Genomic DNA, 17903 nt, shown 5'->3' on the forward strand with positions numbered 1-17903 from the left:
CTGTAGGATTGTTTTGGTGAGTGTGTTTGTAGAAATGTGGATTTATGGATTTGTTTAAGGACTGCATAGATCCTCGTGTTAAATAAAGGTGAAGTAAGGAGTAGAGCCTCCTTCCTGGGTGTGGCTTGCAGGCACAAGTTTTGAATGTGGTTTTTAATTTGAGAGATTAGAAAAATGTCAGTGTGGCACAATCCATGATGTTCTTATTTTTAATTGGATTTGCACCTCATAATTAATTTCTTAAAAAGAGGGAGATCCTGGCCCTGTGGAAGTGAGTAGGAATTTTGCCATTGCCTTCAGCAGAAGAAGATTTCATCATCTATCTTTTTAGTCTCTTTTAATCCTCTGAACAAGAGAAGAGCAGCCTAACACATGGAAAGGATCCTTCCCATTTTTCCTCCCTGCTATTGCCAGTAGTGAGGTAGGAGGACTCTCCCCCTTTTTCATTCCCATGCTTTCTACATATGTGCACCTTGGCAAGACACACTTCCATTTCATCTTCATGTAAGGTGGCAGCAGCCATTGAAGGAGCAGTTTGTTTTTAGTCTTCACATGCAGAGACAGGCAGGTCTCTGTTCTCCTTCCCTCTTGTGTTTTTGAGTTGCTGCAGGAGGACAGGAAATTGAACCTCTTGGAGGTCTCTGGGTCAAGGAGCTGTCTGAAGCTGACATGGCTTTAAAGGTCACTGTGCTCCTTTGCATTTACCTTGTGCACTGGCAGCCTGCTATGGCAGCGTGCAGTCTGCAGCCCTGAGAGGTACTGTCTGACATTTTGCTGAACAGGGCTTGGGTTACCCAGCAAAAACAAAACTCAGCTCAGGGCTGTGCAAGGCCAAAGCTGGAACACTTGGGAGAGGAGCCCCTGCAGCATGTAACAGAGATATGTGTCATTCTGTGGGTTCACCAGTAATCGTGCTTGGCTTTTCTGTCTCTTGTAACCTATATATACATATATATATAGCACTGTCTGTTTTCAAAGCTCTTGACAAATTTTAACAAGCCAAACTCCGCCTCTGTCCTAGTAGCCTATATAGTTTCACAGAAAGTCCAGGATGCTTTTTCTTCACCCTTCTGCTCTGTAGATGACTGTGTCCTTCAGACTGGCTGTACCTGCCAGATTTGGCTGAGCAGTCACCTCTGCACTTGCTTTGCAGCATGTGTGTGGCAAATGTGCTGCAAGGCAGTTTCCCTGCCTGGCTGTCTCCACTCTGAGCTAGGCACTAGAGAGCGTCAGAGAACCAAGGAACTGCACTAGCATCGAGGCTTGTTTACTGACAGCTTTTTAAAATAATGCATGAAATATTCAGACAAACTGGTGCCCCATCACAGGCACAGGACTGAGAAATCCCTTTTTTCTGAGGAGAGCAGATGCTGTTTGACAGGTCGGGTGCAAAGGGCCTGGGGAGACTGCTGCAACTGCAGCTCCAGTGCATGGGGCCAGCACTGGCGACAGTGTTTGAGGTACAGTTGAGTAACCAGCCCAGAAACAAGACACCAGCACCTTGCTCACTAAGATTCTAACTTCTTATTTTCCTGAAGAAATCCTGTACAAAAAATAAAGGAACAAGAGGTGAGTCTGCAGAAATGACCAAGCAGGCACATTTTAAGTGGGACAGTGTTATTGTTGGCTCAGTCCCTTGTCCTGTTGGGCATTTTCCCATGGGGGACTGTGACTCACAGCAGGGATGTCCAGGATGGCATTTCTTCATTCAGGCACTGCAGGATAAATGGATATTTTGGTGAAGTCTTGCCAGTTGCTGTCCCTTCTTCACAACTTCATCCCAATGAATCCTTTAATTGAATTACTGAGCAAAATAAACTTCTCAAAGGCTCAACTTGAGCCAGTAAAATGGCTCAACTTCAGTTGAGGTCTCAGCCCATTCTGCTGTTCTGTCTGGGGCAGATGACCACTGTGCAGCAAGAAGTCTGCAGAAATAAACCAGAGAACAGCATTTTTCCAGGTATTTTGCTGCATTTTTCTTTCCCTTTTCACTTTTCTTGCTCTTTTTGCCTCTCCAGTTCATCATCATGATATACATAAGTCTCCCATATCCAGATCTCACTCTTATACTTGCTGAATAGACACACTAAATATAGCAATCTTTGTCTTTGCTGTGGTCAAATGATTGTCTCATGTGACTGGCCTGGAGGGGTCTTATAGATTGCAGCCTCAGTGTGGCCTGTGGTGGGTTTTTTAAGATTACCTTCTTAGCAATTTTAAGAACAAATAAATAAGTAATAATCCACTTAAAAGCTTGGTAGTGAAAGTGATTTCTTGTCTGACTTTTATCTCAGCTGAACGCATGAGGAAGAGTGACATGGAGTCTCTATAGGAGGTGATGCAGTGGAGCATTTGTTGTGTGGGGAGATGTTAAATTTGAATGCACACCAATGCGTATGCACTGAAAAAGAAAAGGGAGTCATGACTTGGGATTCTTCATCAGAAGGTGGTAATGACTCCACAGATGTTACACTATGGCAGACTTTGATCTGCAGAGACTGATGTGCATTAGAAGATAGTTAGATATGAGCATAGAATCATAGAATATCCTGAGCTGGGAGGGACCCACAAGAATCATTGTGTCCAACTCACACCAGCAGACTAGAATCTCTCTTGTCTTACCACTACACCATTTCACTGCTTTCAACGGTATTGTTAATATTTTGGGGCAGAATAACAGCTGATGAACAGGTAGTGCAAGAAGCCTGAAGGACCAGCCAAATCAAAGAAATTCAATTCAAACTCTTACATAATTTCTTGGTCCCAGGAGTAGATTTTGTTGTCAGAAGCAAGTAAAAAAGGTGCAGTCCTTGGGGACAGCAGTCGTCAATGCTTGAGGGGAGCAGATGTGAGGCTGGCCACACAAGGGGTAAATAGAATCACAAGGGGTAAATAGAATCACAAGGAGTAGAAACAAGATATAAGATTGTGTGAGAATTTTAGCTGTGGTAAAATCTAGACTGGAACTATCACCAGTATACAAGCCCTAAGTTATTTGCATGCCATGCTGACTGTGAATTGTGTGAAGGGCTGACTGACTCGAATGGGTTAGAGGCAGGGTGGGAGGACACGGGGCTATTAAGTTGAGTGCTCATAATGCTGCTGTGCCACGCTGACTGTTCTCTCCTCCCCCTGCAGGTGAGAAGCCTTACAAGTGCTCGTGGGAAGGGTGCGAGTGGCGTTTTGCACGGAGCGACGAGCTCACAAGGCATTACAGAAAGCACACGGGTGCAAAGCCCTTTAAATGCAACCATTGTGACAGGTAATGCAGCTCCTAACATGGTGTTCAAGAAACCTGTGGACTTCTGTGGCTGGCATGGAGCTGCCAGCTCCCAGAGACAGGAGACCTGGCTCCCAACAGAGAGGCCCCTTCTGTCCCACTGCCTGGATCCCTGAACCATGGAGGGACCCTCTGCTCAGCTCCTGTCCTCTCTGCCTTAGTGGCCAGGCAGGCTGGCAGATGGGGAATTCTTCCTAAGCAGTCTAATCCCACAGCACAGAACAAAATGTGGGACCAGGTGTAGGCCTGACTGAACCCTGCTGGTGTCTGTTGTGGGCACAGGATTCAGTTCACAGGGCAGGTCTTGTTAATACTCTTAAAGCAGAGAAGACATCCAGAGGGCCTTAGACCATTTCAGTGATGGAGCTCTCCAAAAAGCATCTCCCCAGCTTTCTGTCTCCTGATCCTGTAAGCCTGCTGTGCTCACAAAGGCAAAGCTCCCTCTATTTGCTCTGCTTCAAGGACACCCCAAGCACCACTGGCTACCCACATTTTGGCAGAGTGGGCCTCACAAAAACATTGGTGTATGGCAGGAGGAATGGGGAGTGTGTGGCTGTATGCCACAAGTGGCCCAAATCTATAAGAAACCTGTAGGGAAAAATCAATTCAATTTCTGTATGATCGTTGTCTTCTCAGCACTGAGTCCAGGGCTCCTAAAGAAAAGACAACAAAGGACACCATTCTTAAAAGCTCAAGAGTGATTTAGACATATTTAACCGTTCAAGTTCATGGGGTTGTTTCGTGTAAGATCAATGATCTCTGCACATTCCTGCTAATTAGTGAATCTTTTCCTACAGTTTTAAGTCTCACTCTTGACATCTATTTGAAGTGGGAGATACTCTGCACCTTCATTGAGAGAGGGCCCAGATGTGAAAGCCTGACAGGTGCGCAGGGCCAGGTTCCCGAGGAGCCTGTCAGGAGCAGCAGCGCTCCGGGACTCGGGGATGCGCCGTGAGTGAGCAGCTCCTGCCAGAGCCGCCCTTGCCGCTCTCACCGCGGCTCCTTTCTGCAGCCTCCCTGCTCCAGCTGCTCCAGTAAATACTGAGCTGCTCTGAAAAATCTGCTCGTCCTGGCTTGGTGCTGAGTGTTTTTGAAAGCTGGGTTTTTTCAATTTAGAAACAAAACCAAAAGAACACCCTTCTCCACATCCCCAATCCCAATTGATAAGAAATCAGGGTGGAGCAAAAGCAATTACCCCTGTAATGACTCTTGACAGCACTGACAGGATCGAACAATGAGCACTTCTCCCCCACTCACCCCCCCAGCTGAAGATTGGCAGTGCCCTGGGTGAAACCTGGATCCACTATTGAGTAATCAAATAATGTGCTTGCATCTGAACATGTTATCCAGCTAATCCTATTTATATATATTTTTAAAAGAGGCTTAAGAAAATTACCCATCTTTTTAATGCAGCACTAAGGTTCTCGACTGTGATAAGGAAACGTTTTGTAATACAATAAAGCCTTTCGGAAGCCTGTGGGTACACCAGACCAACAGAGAATATGTGTGGAGAGAGGATGTGTGGGACATAAACAAGGGACCCCATCCTTTTATGGGAAGGAAATTTGATCATTTTCACATCCTGCCTTTCCAAGAGCTTCATCTCCTTAAGTGCTCTTCTGCCCTTGTCTCCCCTCTTCCCGTCCCCCTTCCCCCACGGAGGGCTTCCTCTTGGATTATCTTTTGTTTTATCCCTGGATCATCTTTTGTTTGCTCAGAATGAGGGACAGGATAAGCCAAGTAGGGACCTCTGCAGTTCTGCTTTTGTTTAAGCACTTCTGTGAATGAGAACAATTATATCCTCTGTTTTAAATGTAAAGCATTGCCTTTCTCTTTTCTTTCCTCGAATGGCCCTACGAACACACACACACACCTCTAGGGTTTCTGTGTCAGGACAAACAATGTTTTTAGCAGAGATCTAGAGAAATACAGCTGGTATTTTCAACTCCTTGCTCTCTTTCAGCCATTTGTTAAGTGTTCATTATTCTCCCTCCACATATTATCCCTTTCTACCTGGCTTTTCTCTTTGGCAGCAAACTCAGTCACTGCAGTCAAGAGATATATTCCTGTAATCATCTAATGCATTTTTGCTCTTCTGCTGAATCTGTAGATGAAGGGAAAACATTATTAATAAAATTTAGAGTGCTGAGGATTGTGCACTGTTAAACTCTATGCCGGTACTATTTGTGTGTGGTGAAAGGAGGCAGATTTGTCCTTATTCCCCCAGTTAATTGTTAGAAGCTTTTAGAGTGACAGTGCCTGTTCTTTTACCCCACTCTGCCATACCACTGCTTTTCATTCTTTTCTCATTCTCAGGCCTCTTTGCTACCACCTACTGCAGAGGTCACCTCAAGCAAGCACTGAAACATGAGCCCAAAACTGCCTTTAGCCATTTAGGCAGGCTTTTAAAGATGTGCCTTCCTGAGCCAGGGTTCCAGCTGGAGAACAGTTTCTCTGTATTTGAACTGCTACCCTTTATTGCACTCCCCATTATCGACAGAAGCTGTGGCCACTCTCTCAGACATGCTGCCTTGTTAGGTTTTAAGGAGCTGATTGGAGCTGTTTTAACAACACTGATGTAGCACAGATCCTGTGCCTGTTGTTCAGAGCTGAAGGCTGTATCTTGGCAAACAGAGCATGGAAGGGGTGATTCAGATAGCAGAGGGGGATGATGTTCACACAGTCTGGCTGCAGTTCCCTTCCAAGACTGTTTTTAGATGTGCTTGTGTCTCTCACCTTCCAATCAATGTCAAAGGAGTATTAGTGTCCTCTGTGTATAAGTAAATGTTATAACAAAAGAGATAAGATGAGATTCTCTTCTTCTGCTGTCCCAGCCCTATCCCAACACCATGCAGCCCACAGATCACATTGTTAGTCATAACTGGCAAACTACCACTGCTTTGAGTAACATCATACGTACTGCAAGTGGTGTGTGGCTTTGTGGCAGCAGGAGAGAAAGGAGAAAAGGCTAAAGTGGTGTGGAAAGCACCCCAGCAAAGTCCTTAGTGCCTTCTGGATGCCAGGGTTATCCTGGTTGTTAGCATTCCCCAGGAATTTTGCTCTTCAGAAACGCAGGCTAGGGTTGTTCCTCACACAGTGCAAGCCCTCAGCACTTCAAGGGGAAGAGTTTGACAGGGAAGTGGCACTTGTTGGTTCTGGATAAATAGGTGTTTAGGAGACAGCAGCTTAGTGCCAGGCTGTTGGGATGCATTTTCCTCTCTGCATATGTGCAAACGTGCTCATGGTTTCCTTGTTGATAGCAAGCTGAGAGTGCACTTAGCTGGAATGAACACATCCCACAGTGGAAAATCCACAGCTGGTAGGAAAGATGGCTGAGCAATATATTCTCTCTTAGTGTACTTACCTTCCCTTTTTCCTCCTTCAGAGGCTTCAGTGCCAAGCAGTATTGTGTTGCTAAGGAGATAGAGCAAAAAGAGAAAGGAAGGAATCATGTCTGGGAGCAGGGAATTTGTGTATCACACATCCCTGTATGAGTTTTATAATTAGAGTGTCTTATTCTAGCATAAACTGTTCTTTCTAGGAAGAGCTAGACTGAGGGGGGGATGACAGAGAAGGCTGTGATGGGCCCACGTGTGATGTGCAGAACTGGTCTGGAACTGAAAGGGGTGTAGAGCCAGAGGTGCAGAGCAAATTCTTGTGCCATGGGCAGGACTAGAGAACAGCAAGCCCCTGTCCCTTGATTTCTGAAGAGTAGTTTCCTTTGACAGCTTATCCTGTGGAGCCTCTTCCACTGCTGCCTCTAGTCCCAGAAAGAAAAAAAAAAGAAGTGTGTCCAGTAATCAATAGGCTTTCTGACAGTGTGATTTAGCTGCAAAAATTTTCTATGGACTGTTTTACGGTGGAAAATAAATATCCACATCCAGCAGCCTTTCCAAGAGATAGAACTAATCAAATTAGTCAGTGGGAGAATGTGAAGAATTAGTATTGTACCACTTTATTAGCTATAAACTAGCAAATATGGCACCATTTTATTACCTATAAAAATATTATGGGTGCTAATATGGTAGTTACTGATGTGAAGCAATGTACTGAATCTATAATTTTAACAGATCTGGCTGTGGTGTGACTCAGCATACACTTTCCTGGGCTGCATCTGTAAAAGAGACAACTGGAGAGGAAAAGCTGTGCTTGGGTGGGGGTCTTATGACTAGTCCTAAACTGAAGTGCCAGCTGGTGCATGTCTTTTTGGCAGCCACTCAAGCTGTTGTTTTGTTTTGGCAGCCCTTGTAGCCAGAGCATGCTGCTTTCTCAGTTTAAGACTGATGAGAGAGACGTTGGTCCAAGGATGTATTTTGTCACTCTAGGGCTAGAAAATTCTAGCTGTGCAGAGCCTGCTGTGGTGAAAGCCCAGTGTCCATGTCAGATTCACATGTGCCTTGCTGTGCCTCGTGTAGGACCCTGGGGGAATGCCTCCTCCATCCTATTTGAAGTCTCATTTTTGCCTTTCTGAAGGTATTAACTCCCTTGTAAGCCCTGCAAGTAGAGAAGAGATGACTTGAGCAGAGCTATGCTCATTGCTCATTCACAGAAGATGAGTAAATGACTTTTCTTGTGGAAGTTGTCTTGTTATAAGGTTTCTTTGTCTTAAACATGTACCTCTTGATCACTCATTTCTGTGTGTAGATGCTGATTGATCACATGTGCAGTGGAAGAGTTCAGCAGGACAGAAAAGGCCCCCTAACTATTTAAAATAGTTTCATTTTTATAGTTCTCTTTGTCAGCCTTTCTCTGCTTAGGGTATTTATCCTTTGGGTGTTTAGATTGACTGTTCTTTTTTTTAATCTATCATTATTGGCTTTTGGGGGGGGGGTGTTGTTCAGTTTTTTCTTCTGCTTCTTCTTTCTGAAAACTACAAAACACTCAACTACTACTTTTTTAAAAATGCACTTTGTGCCCATATATGAGCTATCTTGGTTCTTACAGTAAGCCATGTGGATATTCTTCAGACCATTATTGGTGGCTGCTTTATACTCTAGTTCTGTGGAGCTCTGAAAGGCATGCCAGGCAAATCAGTTCTGTAAGTAGCTTTTCCTAGTGTTCTTGGAGCCTACAGATCCAGTTTACTCAAAAGCCACAGGTATATGGGGGTTGGTGTGGTATTTGTAGTAAATGTTTTTAAAATAAATATCTTGTGGCTTAGGGTGGAAAGAAGGTAAGCCAGAATTTGCAGGGAACTTGAAAACCTCCTGATTTTAAATGCTCAGCTGAAGTTTCCAGTAGAAATTTAATTTCTGAGTGTGTCTGAGTCCTGCCACTGTGACAGGCTCCATTTTAGAGCTGTGGGGTAGCAGCCAGAACCACTGCCTGCTTCTCCTGTGGTTTGCTGCTGGTGCTGTACATATCTTAAATGGCACTGTGATGGTGGGTGTAATGGATTGGTGCTTTCAATCCCATAGCTAATAGCCATGGAGTCTATCTCATCAGGATCCAGCTACATGTTCAGAATGACAAAACATTAGATTTTATTATGAGATGGAAAAGTCTTTGTGGATAAAGAACAGAAGTTAAAATCTCAAGTCCTGGCTTTCTTTTTTTTCCCTCTGGTTTTACCACACCTGTGTGATTTACAACTTCCTTGCCTTCTCTGTCTTTCAATTCTCACTCTTATAAAATAGGCATAATATCTTCTGTCAACATCCTTCAGGGAGATAATATTCATCAGAATCAACATATTACCACCCAGATTCCCAACTGAGAGGAAGGGAGAGATATGAACCCAAATAGATTGTCAGCCTCCAAGCTCTGAGCCAGATTTCCTTCCAGTTTGGAGTTAGAAATGAGAATTCAGCTTTCAAAACTAGCATCATTCTTTGGTGCTTTTTGCAAGGAGTGGGCACTTGAGAAAGCTGGTATTTTTAAAAATGGCGTTGCTGAATGAAAGTGATTTGTTTTATTTATTTTTTAATATGCAAACACCTGCATACTAAATATTTGGTTTTATAGTACAGCTGCATAGATGAGCACTCTTCCCTGATATCTGACTCAGTGAAAGAAGTGAGAGGGAGAGGAACAGGGAAGGTATAAAAGTCATCTCTTTAAGTGCTGAAGAGCCAGGGTATCTGCCTCTCTGTGGTCACAGAGGATGATCACACAGGCTTTGGTGGGGATCCATGGATAGCTCAAGGAATGTCTCTAAACTGGGATATGTATTTTCTCCTGTACATAACAAGGAAGGAGCAGAAACCCTCTTTTCCAAAGTCCTGTACTTATTTTATTTCCTGCTTGCTTTATGTTGCAGGTGTTTTTCCAGGTCGGATCACCTCGCCCTCCACATGAAGAGACACATCTAAATATCAGCCAGCTTGGCATGGATGTCATCTGGGCTAAGTGTTGTGAGATGAAAGTGGAACTCAAGTTACAACGTGCTACCTTACAGGAGAAGAGACCTTGATCCCATGTAACCCTCTGTACAGGGACCACATGCTCACAGTGTCATGCTCCAGTTACACTTCAGTACCTTCATTGGTTCTTTTATGCCTTGCCCCAGCTGGATGGGAGAAGATGCAGGCGAGGAAATGGTGTAGAGGTGAAGTCAGTGAAAAAGAACAATTACTTACAGTACTTCATCCCTCTTGGATTTGTTTCCTGTTTTTGCCAGTGGAAATCAAAGAAAGCAGAGGAGGCTTCCCTGCAGGTGGACGGCAGTAAGAGGGGCTTATCTAACTTGCTTCTCAGTGCAACTCAGTAGAAGAATATGTCGTCTTGAAGTTGCATATTTGTAGCACTAACTTTCTTTTTAAATAGATGGGGGGAAAACAATGACCTAGAAAACCAAATCCCAGTTTGGTAGCCAAAATTAACCTCTTGGTTTTTTTGTTCTTTCTCTGAGAATTCCTAATTTTCAGTGCATCAGACTTCTCACAGACACTTTGACCTGTCTTGGTTTCGGTTCTTCTTCCCAGAACTGAGCTTTTGAGATTCTTTTAAGTCAATACCAGTGGCCTTAATGGCAGTAGACTGTGGAGTGACACTTGTGACACAAACATCCTCTTTTTGGCCTGAGTTTATGTAGACTTCATGGAGGATTATATTTTTGTTGGTTGTTTTTATTTTTTTTTTTTTTTTGGCAATTGCACAACATATGCACTAGGGACTCTGGAAGCTGCTGCCATGATGGCTAAGTAGCCAAGGGATAAACCCCTGAGATACAGCACCTAATATCTCTGTAAGCCTCACCTTATTGCCATAGCTAGGACTTCTTGTTTATTTTTTGAACAAAAAACTTTAAAGCTTGTTTGGAAGCTTAAACCTTTTTTCTCTTTTCTCCACAAACAAGTGATCTTCAGAACTCCTTGTCTTCACCTGGATATCAGTCTGGGACTGGCCACACAGGCATGACTACAGGATTCCTTCCACATTATGTGAGCAGATTAGCCACAACCCACGATGATTTAGTGGTGAATTATGTTGCTTTTTCTTGCAGTTCTTCTATTAACCAATTTAAAACATTAGCCTTTTGTTTCTGTAAAGAGCACCTGCAGACGTTTTAATTTAAATCTGTTTGTTGAGCCTCTTACACACAAAAAACAACCCCCAAGCCAAAAATCCTACTCCAGTCTCTGAGCAGGAAATCAAGAACCTCTTCCAAGTACAATGGCTTCATTCAGCGTTAGCCTGTTAAAGAAAATATCAAAGTCCTGCTTTTCTGTTCATCAAGTTGATGCTGTAGCCCACTCCTATATGAAAAAATGTAACCATGTGAGCGGTGAAGGAAGGGATTGGATTTTACATACAGCAGTGAGGCATTTCCAAATGATTGGTCCAAAGTATTACTAACCTAGAGGTCCATGTTGGCCTACGGTGTGAATCATCAAGGAGAAGTGGAGGTCTCATGCTCACCCTTCCGTCATATTGATAATTTGATTTCTTTGGCTCAAAGTGGATTAAAGTCTTCATTACAAAAGGAAAAAAAAACCCTAAAAAAATGTATTGCCATAACTTGTATTTGAACCTATTTGGCACTGGCCCTGACTCCAAAGACTGCATTTAGGACCATGAAAATGGCCTATGCAAGCAGGCAGGCGGTCATTAGGTTGTATATTTTGTATATTCTCGGACCATCCCTACAAGATGTGTCTAGAAATGAAACAAAATAGCGCGTGGTCCACAAATGGTTGCTGCTCTTTTATAATGTATTAGCCAACTGCCCTTCTTTGACTGTTTTGACTCATTGACTGTTAAATATTTCCCTTAATTTATGTTTTGGGAGGTAAAATTGTACTCTAAGGGGAAAAAAGAGCAAACAAGAAACTCAATAGATGTTTTTAAGAGCCGTCACCGGGATCCTTGGCACTTGAATTCTCAGCATTTTGCAACCTTTGGTTCCAGTGAGAGATTGAATTTATTCAAAAGATGCTGGTTTTCCTCACAGTTTTCACAAAACACTGTGACTGTCAACTGAACACTTTGGGGACAGGGGGGAAATACGATGTCTGGCCCATATGGCATGAAATATGGACCAAAATCTAACCATCTTTTAGGGGCAATGATGTAATATTCATGATAAGAGCATGAGAGAGAGTGAAAGAAAGTCAGACAGAAAGAGAGAGAATAAAAAATTGAATTTATTCCAAAGATTTAGAACTAACTATACTCTATATGTGTATATATATATGCTTATATATATATATATATATGTATACATTTAAAAATTGCAGAGCACTGCTTGCTGACAATCTCGTATTTCTCTACTTCTGTATTTGCATACTTCTTATGGCCATTCCACCCAGCTGTTCCACTGGGACTGAGGGCCCTAGAATCCAATTTGTGTTGGAACAAATAGAGCATCCTGCCAGATCACAGAATCACAGAATGTCCTGAGTTGTAAGGGACCCACAAGGATCATCAAGTCCAACTTCTGGCCCTGCGCAGGACATCCCAAGAATCCCACCATGTGCCTGAGAGTGTTGTCCAAATGCTCCTTGAGCTCTGGCTGGCTTGGGGCTGTGACCACTTACCTGGGGAACCTTTTCTGGTGTCTGACCACCTTCTGGGTGAAGAACTTTTTCCTAATGTCCAGCCTGAACCTCCCCTGATACAGCTTCATCTCATTCCCTTGGATCCTGTCACTGGTCACCAGAGAGCAGAGATTGGTGCTGCCCCTCTGCTGCCCCTCAGGAAGATGTCTAATGGGAACTGAAACCTCAGCTGTGTGAAACTGTAGAGCATCCAGTGAGTGCATTAGATAAAAAAAAGTATAAGAGAATCCTAGAATTTCTTTACCATAGTGTCCTAAAATTTATGCTCTCAAATTCTCTACTAGGATATTCATTGGCTGTGAACCTGCATAAATATCCTCCTTTGCTCTCTGAACACACCTGCCTTTAGGCATGCTATCAGTAGTATCCAAACTTAATTATTAAGTGATGGTTTAAGCACCAGGCTCTATTTAAATTAGAAAAAGTCAAGCAAGACTGTTTTTTAGTTCCAGTTGTCATTTACAGTCTTGTTGTCATCTTATTTAAATATACCAGAACAAGGGCCCCAAGGGATAAAAATGGTGAAATATATCTTTACTTTGTTCAAAAGGCAGGCCTACATCTAAATCCTGGATCCAAATAGCCTAAAAAACATAGAAAAAAGGGGTGTAAAAGACAGATTCCAAATTTCTCAGGCTTTGTAGCAGGTCTTCAACTCTGAAGCCAAAATGTGAGCTTTGAAACCACCTCTTATGTTTGAAAAGGGTGATATTTTTCAGCTGTATATATGGTGTACCCAGTCAATCTCTTGACTTTAGTTTTTGGGTGCTCATATGCAAGTGTTGTAGTCATTATTAAAATTCTGAACCATAACTTTGGTATTTTATAGAAGGAGTCTCCATTTTGGAAAGGCATAAAGAATGACACATTCCAGGACTGGTTTTTTTGCAATGACAAGTTTTGTTTCTTTGCGGATATTTTAAGCTGTACACTTCAAACTTGTGTAGTCTGTCATAGTTAGTTCCTTTTTGGGCCTGTGTCTCCTTGCTAAAGTTGTACAGTTGTTCTCTCTCTGTAAATTATGAGTAGAATCAGACTAAAGAGGAAAGGCTCTGTGTAAGGCTTCTTGAAAGCAAACCCATAAATTTGGTGACAGTTGAGGACAGTTATCCAGCTGTAGAAAGGAGAAGTTTTACCTTGTTTCCTTCAATGTGAGATTTATGCCTATTTGCAAAAGAGGAGCCATTATAAGAAAATCAGATAGTGGTTTCCAAGGTTATGGAACTATAGGATGAAAACAGATTGACCTAAAAGTCTCCCAAAATAGTGTACACGGAGGAAGCAACTAAAATAAATGTGAGTTTGTGTGATTAGCTAACTAATATTTTGGATCAGAACAGTCAATCATAGTATCCTGCATGTGGAAAGGGGCCTCCAGAGGCCATCTTAGCCAACCTCCAACTTGAGCTGGTTGCTCATGACTGTATTCAGCTGAGTTTTAAATATCCTCAAGAATGGAAATTCTGCAATCTGTCTGTCCAAGCTGTTCCAATATTTAACCACTTTCATGGTAAAAAAAAAAATTCCAAAAATCTGTGTGTCAAGTAGGAATTTTTCATGTTCAAACCTGTTTTCAGGCCTCTTCCACTGTGCACCTCCAAGAAGAGTTTGGCTTCTTCTCTACAGTCTTGGTTAGGTATTTGGAGATAGCAATAAAATCCACACTTACCCTTCTCTTCCTAAGGCTGCATCATGTCTCAGCATCTCTTCATCCATCATGTGTTCCACTGCCTCCATGGTGAATCTTTGCTAGGCTTGCTCCCATATGTCAATCATTTTCATGACTGAGGAGACCAAGACAGAATATTCCAGGCCAAGATATGCTTTGTATGTGACAGTGTTGATAAAATATATTTATTCTGGATTTTTCCATTATCTGAGACAACTTAAAGTCAAGATTCTATTTTGAAAACTGACCAATAAAAATAATTTAGGAAGCACTCTTATAATTAGTTTCCTAATCAAATTTGCCAAATCTGTGCATAAAAATATGCTTATAAAAATAGACTTATGTACCACCAGCTTGAGCCCTGGCTAGCAAGATTCGGTTTTTCTCAACATGATCATTGATGGTTCACTTTGAACTAAAAAATATATTGTTTCATTTGTACTGTATCAAATATGAAGACACATGATGCTGTATTTTGGTCACTTCTTACACTAAAACTGCACTTCAGTGCATCTTTGTTTGGTTTTCCCCTTAGGAGATAAAGAGCAACATAAAATATCAGATATATTTTATAGAGATTGGTCTAAAAGTGGATGGCAGAATCCAGAGTATTTTTCATTATCTCTGAGTTGTTCTTTTTCAGTAGCTAGTACTCAGTCTAGACAATTACATTACCTGGCTAAACTAGCAACTGAAGTGAAATTCTAGATTCTTTCAGTGTCTTGGACGAGGCAGTCTGATTTCACTAAACAAAGGGTTAAATGTTGGATTTGGTGACCTCCAGAAGTACCTTCCAATATTATTTTTTCTGTATTTCTATGATTTGTTTCACAGCTTTTACTTATTAAATGTTTTCTGGTTCTATTTCTTCATAGTCTTGTGCTGATGAAACAGACTGTAGGGCAGATCTCTAGGTTTTTTCTTGAATTCTAAGAGTTTCATCCTTGTTAAACTTTATAAAGTTTCTTCATGAGGGAGACCTAGAGAGGAAGAAATCTTAAAAGAACCCAAATCCTCAGCAAACCAGTTTGGAGCAATATCCTACCTTGATATGTGTCACAGCCCGATATTATGGAAACAAGTTTGCTAGACTGGAAGACACATATGATGTCTCAGAAATGGTTTCCAGGACCTGAAATCTAAGCCAACATATTTCTACAAGGGTGAACATTTTTTTTTTTTCATTCATTCTTATTTTTCTCACAGGGAAGAAGAATCTGAATGCAAGAGGATCCCTCAGTCCTTGCTTTCAGAATTGTTTTAACTTCAGGCATAAAGAAGTTACTAATCACCAGGGTGTGTAGCTGAAATGGAGTTGATCAATATGATTGTTGCAGTGACTGAGTATATCTTAGTTGTGACCTTTCTGATATCTACAGAATCAGGCTTTCTCCCTCATTTTTATCTGACCCTAGACAGTTTGGGGTTTGTATCTAATATAAAGGTTGCTCCTCTATTTAACACACTATTTGTCTGTATACAAAAGAGGTGGTAATTGGTACTTTTGGCAAAGCTGATGAAGTCAAACTTCATTGTTTCCCTTCCTCTTCTCATAATGTATGTCAAAATCTTTAGATTAAAAAATAAAGAGGAAAATGTTGTAAATAATTTAATGTTACAAGGCCAGCACTCAGTGGGTCAAGGGCTTTTACTCTTGATTTCATTCAGGACTTGGCACATTCTGTCATTCCATCCAGTGAGACTGTTTTTGAGCTTTCATATCCTGGGCAATGCTCTAACCCAGAACTTCTAAACTACTTTTTGCTGATTTCATATAGAATTGCACTTGTAAAGATATTTACATACCAAGAAAGAAAAACAATGCTTGACAGTAACTATTTAACTTTGTCTTGAAAAAACAGAAATATTTTTCTCCCAACATTGACAAGTCTTGCCTGTCTTTCATTAGCATTTAAACTACACTTTAATGAATGATCTTTTCCAGATCAAGCTTGGATATTTTTCTTCCTTTTGTCACACTTGAGTCTCTTTTTATTAATAGTTTAGGGATGACTACTGCAGTCTTTCTCTTCCACAGCTCTGCACAGGCTTCAGTGGCAAGATTTAGCATTGTGAGGACTGTAGGATCTGGCCTACCAGGTACTAAGATCTGTGTTGTAAAGCTGAGAATTTCCTCCTCCCTTAGAGTCCTCCCTTAGAGGAAGAAGTCTTGAGAATACTTGTGCTATATAAGTTATATATATAATGGTATAGTTGTATATATAAATTATATGCATAAAAATGTTGAGATGGGGAGTAGACTGCCTTTATCACCTCAAGAATGAGTTTCCCTACCTGAAAACTTTCAAATGCAGGCGTCATTTTAGAAACAGGGTTTTATAGTTTTCCTTAATGCTTGTTGATGGCATTTTTGGTGTAATAATTGAAGTTGGAATCTGTGATTTTCAAAATGAAAGCTTTGATTACCTTTTATTTTTAAGTGCTTTGGTCCTAACTTCTGTATACTGCCAGAAAACAGGTTCTCCACCCTGTCTCTGTGTGGGTGTGGATGTACAACAGTACACTGTATATACCTACACAGAAGAGCAAACTGAGCTACTGACTTACAGTTTGTAGTAGCCAACTGTGCCTATTGCTTTCATTTAAGGAGGGCACTTGCTGTTGCCACTGCATTTTAGGAATCATGTCAGCTTCTGTAGGAAAGTTTTCAACAGTGCTGGGAAATACATGTTGCTGTGTACTGTGAATGAGTAGGCTGCAAATTTGGGGATTGGGAGGGGAGGTGGGAAGGGAGGGGGATGAGGGCTTCGCATGTACACACTAAAGGGAACTAGAATGGACAGAAACATGGGAATTTTAGCCTTTATTGTTGGGCTCTCGGGGAAATGAAAAGCTAACATGCAGTCCCTGGAAGGCCTGAATGGCTGAAGGGCTGATCTTTATGTTTTGCAACATATGTTTTACCCATCACTCTGTATTTAAATCCCCAGACCTGTCAGATTCTGGAAGTAGATCAAAACACTGGTTTAAACACTACTTTGTTACCAAGGCCGTGTCTCTACCAGGGAAGCTGTCCTACATTAAAATCAGTCTAGCTAAATCACTTTGTAGCTGCACCTGTTATGTGATTGCCTGGATCAAGTTTGCATTGGCATCCTATGCAGTTAAGCTGAAGTGTGAGAAATGCTTCAACTAATTAAGATACCTCTACAGGAAGGTTCTTGCACCAGTTTAAGTACCTGGTTTTGAAATCACTGCATATAAACCATAAGAGCTTTTCTCTTAGAAACAAGGCCTTAGTTTGGCATGTCTGCTCATCTAGTTGAAAAAATAATAATGCAGGCTGAGATTTTTTTTTTTCTTTTCAAAGTAACCTGTTTTCCCTTTTGTTCTTTGAAACTTTTCTTACTCTCTACCACACATTAGATTTTTGTTTGGGGAAATTTTGTTTAACAACAAAAACAACAAAATGTATGAATGCTCCCTATTAAAAAAAAAAACAAAAAAAAAAACAAAAACAAAAAAACAAACAACATTGCTTGAAGGACTTTCATTTTGCACTATAATTTTTCTTTTACCAGATGTGTCTGACAAGTGCATTTCGGAGATGCCCTCGGTCACGTTCTCTCAGGCCTACTCTGGTATTTCTAATATATCACAGAAGTACCCAATCTTGTAGCCCTCAGTTCTGCCTTTTTTTGACATTTTATTTTTTTTAAGCTTTTTATATATATATATATATATATAAATATATTACTTTGTCAGTTTTTTTGCTGTACAAAAAGTCTTAAGATTTAAAAATATTATTTGTATTATATGATGGTGGTATGTTAATGTTACAAAATTATTAATGAAGAAAAAATTTATTTTTGTTACTGGTCTGTTTCATAATTCTTTTTTAAATTGGTATATTGTAAGATATCTATGCAAAAATGTTATGTGACGCATTTTTATTTAAGAATGTAATATGTGTAATAAACTGTAGAATGTGTTT

The 17903-nt window shown here is 41.2% G+C and overlaps 1 protein-coding gene across 2 annotated transcripts in view; it reads left to right on the forward strand.

Annotated features, from left to right (window-relative positions):
• Positions 1–17903, forward strand: part of KLF7 (KLF transcription factor 7) — a 65662-nt gene extending 47759 nt beyond the window's left edge. Inside the window, exons 4-5 of one of the 2 annotated variants that reach the window (XM_064718415.1) lie at positions 3139–3262; positions 9540–17903. In XM_064718415.1, the coding sequence (XP_064574485.1) occupies positions 3139–3262; positions 9540–9591 (176 nt within the window). In that variant the 3' untranslated portion in view covers positions 9592–17903. The remainder of the gene's footprint in view (positions 1–3138; positions 3263–9539) is intronic. The other variant, XM_064718416.1, reaches the window with a different exon arrangement.

This window comes from Zonotrichia leucophrys, chromosome 7 (assembly GCF_028769735.1).
Source record: "Zonotrichia leucophrys gambelii isolate GWCS_2022_RI chromosome 7, RI_Zleu_2.0, whole genome shotgun sequence".
Classification (NCBI taxonomy): Eukaryota; Metazoa; Chordata; class Aves; order Passeriformes; family Passerellidae; genus Zonotrichia; species Zonotrichia leucophrys.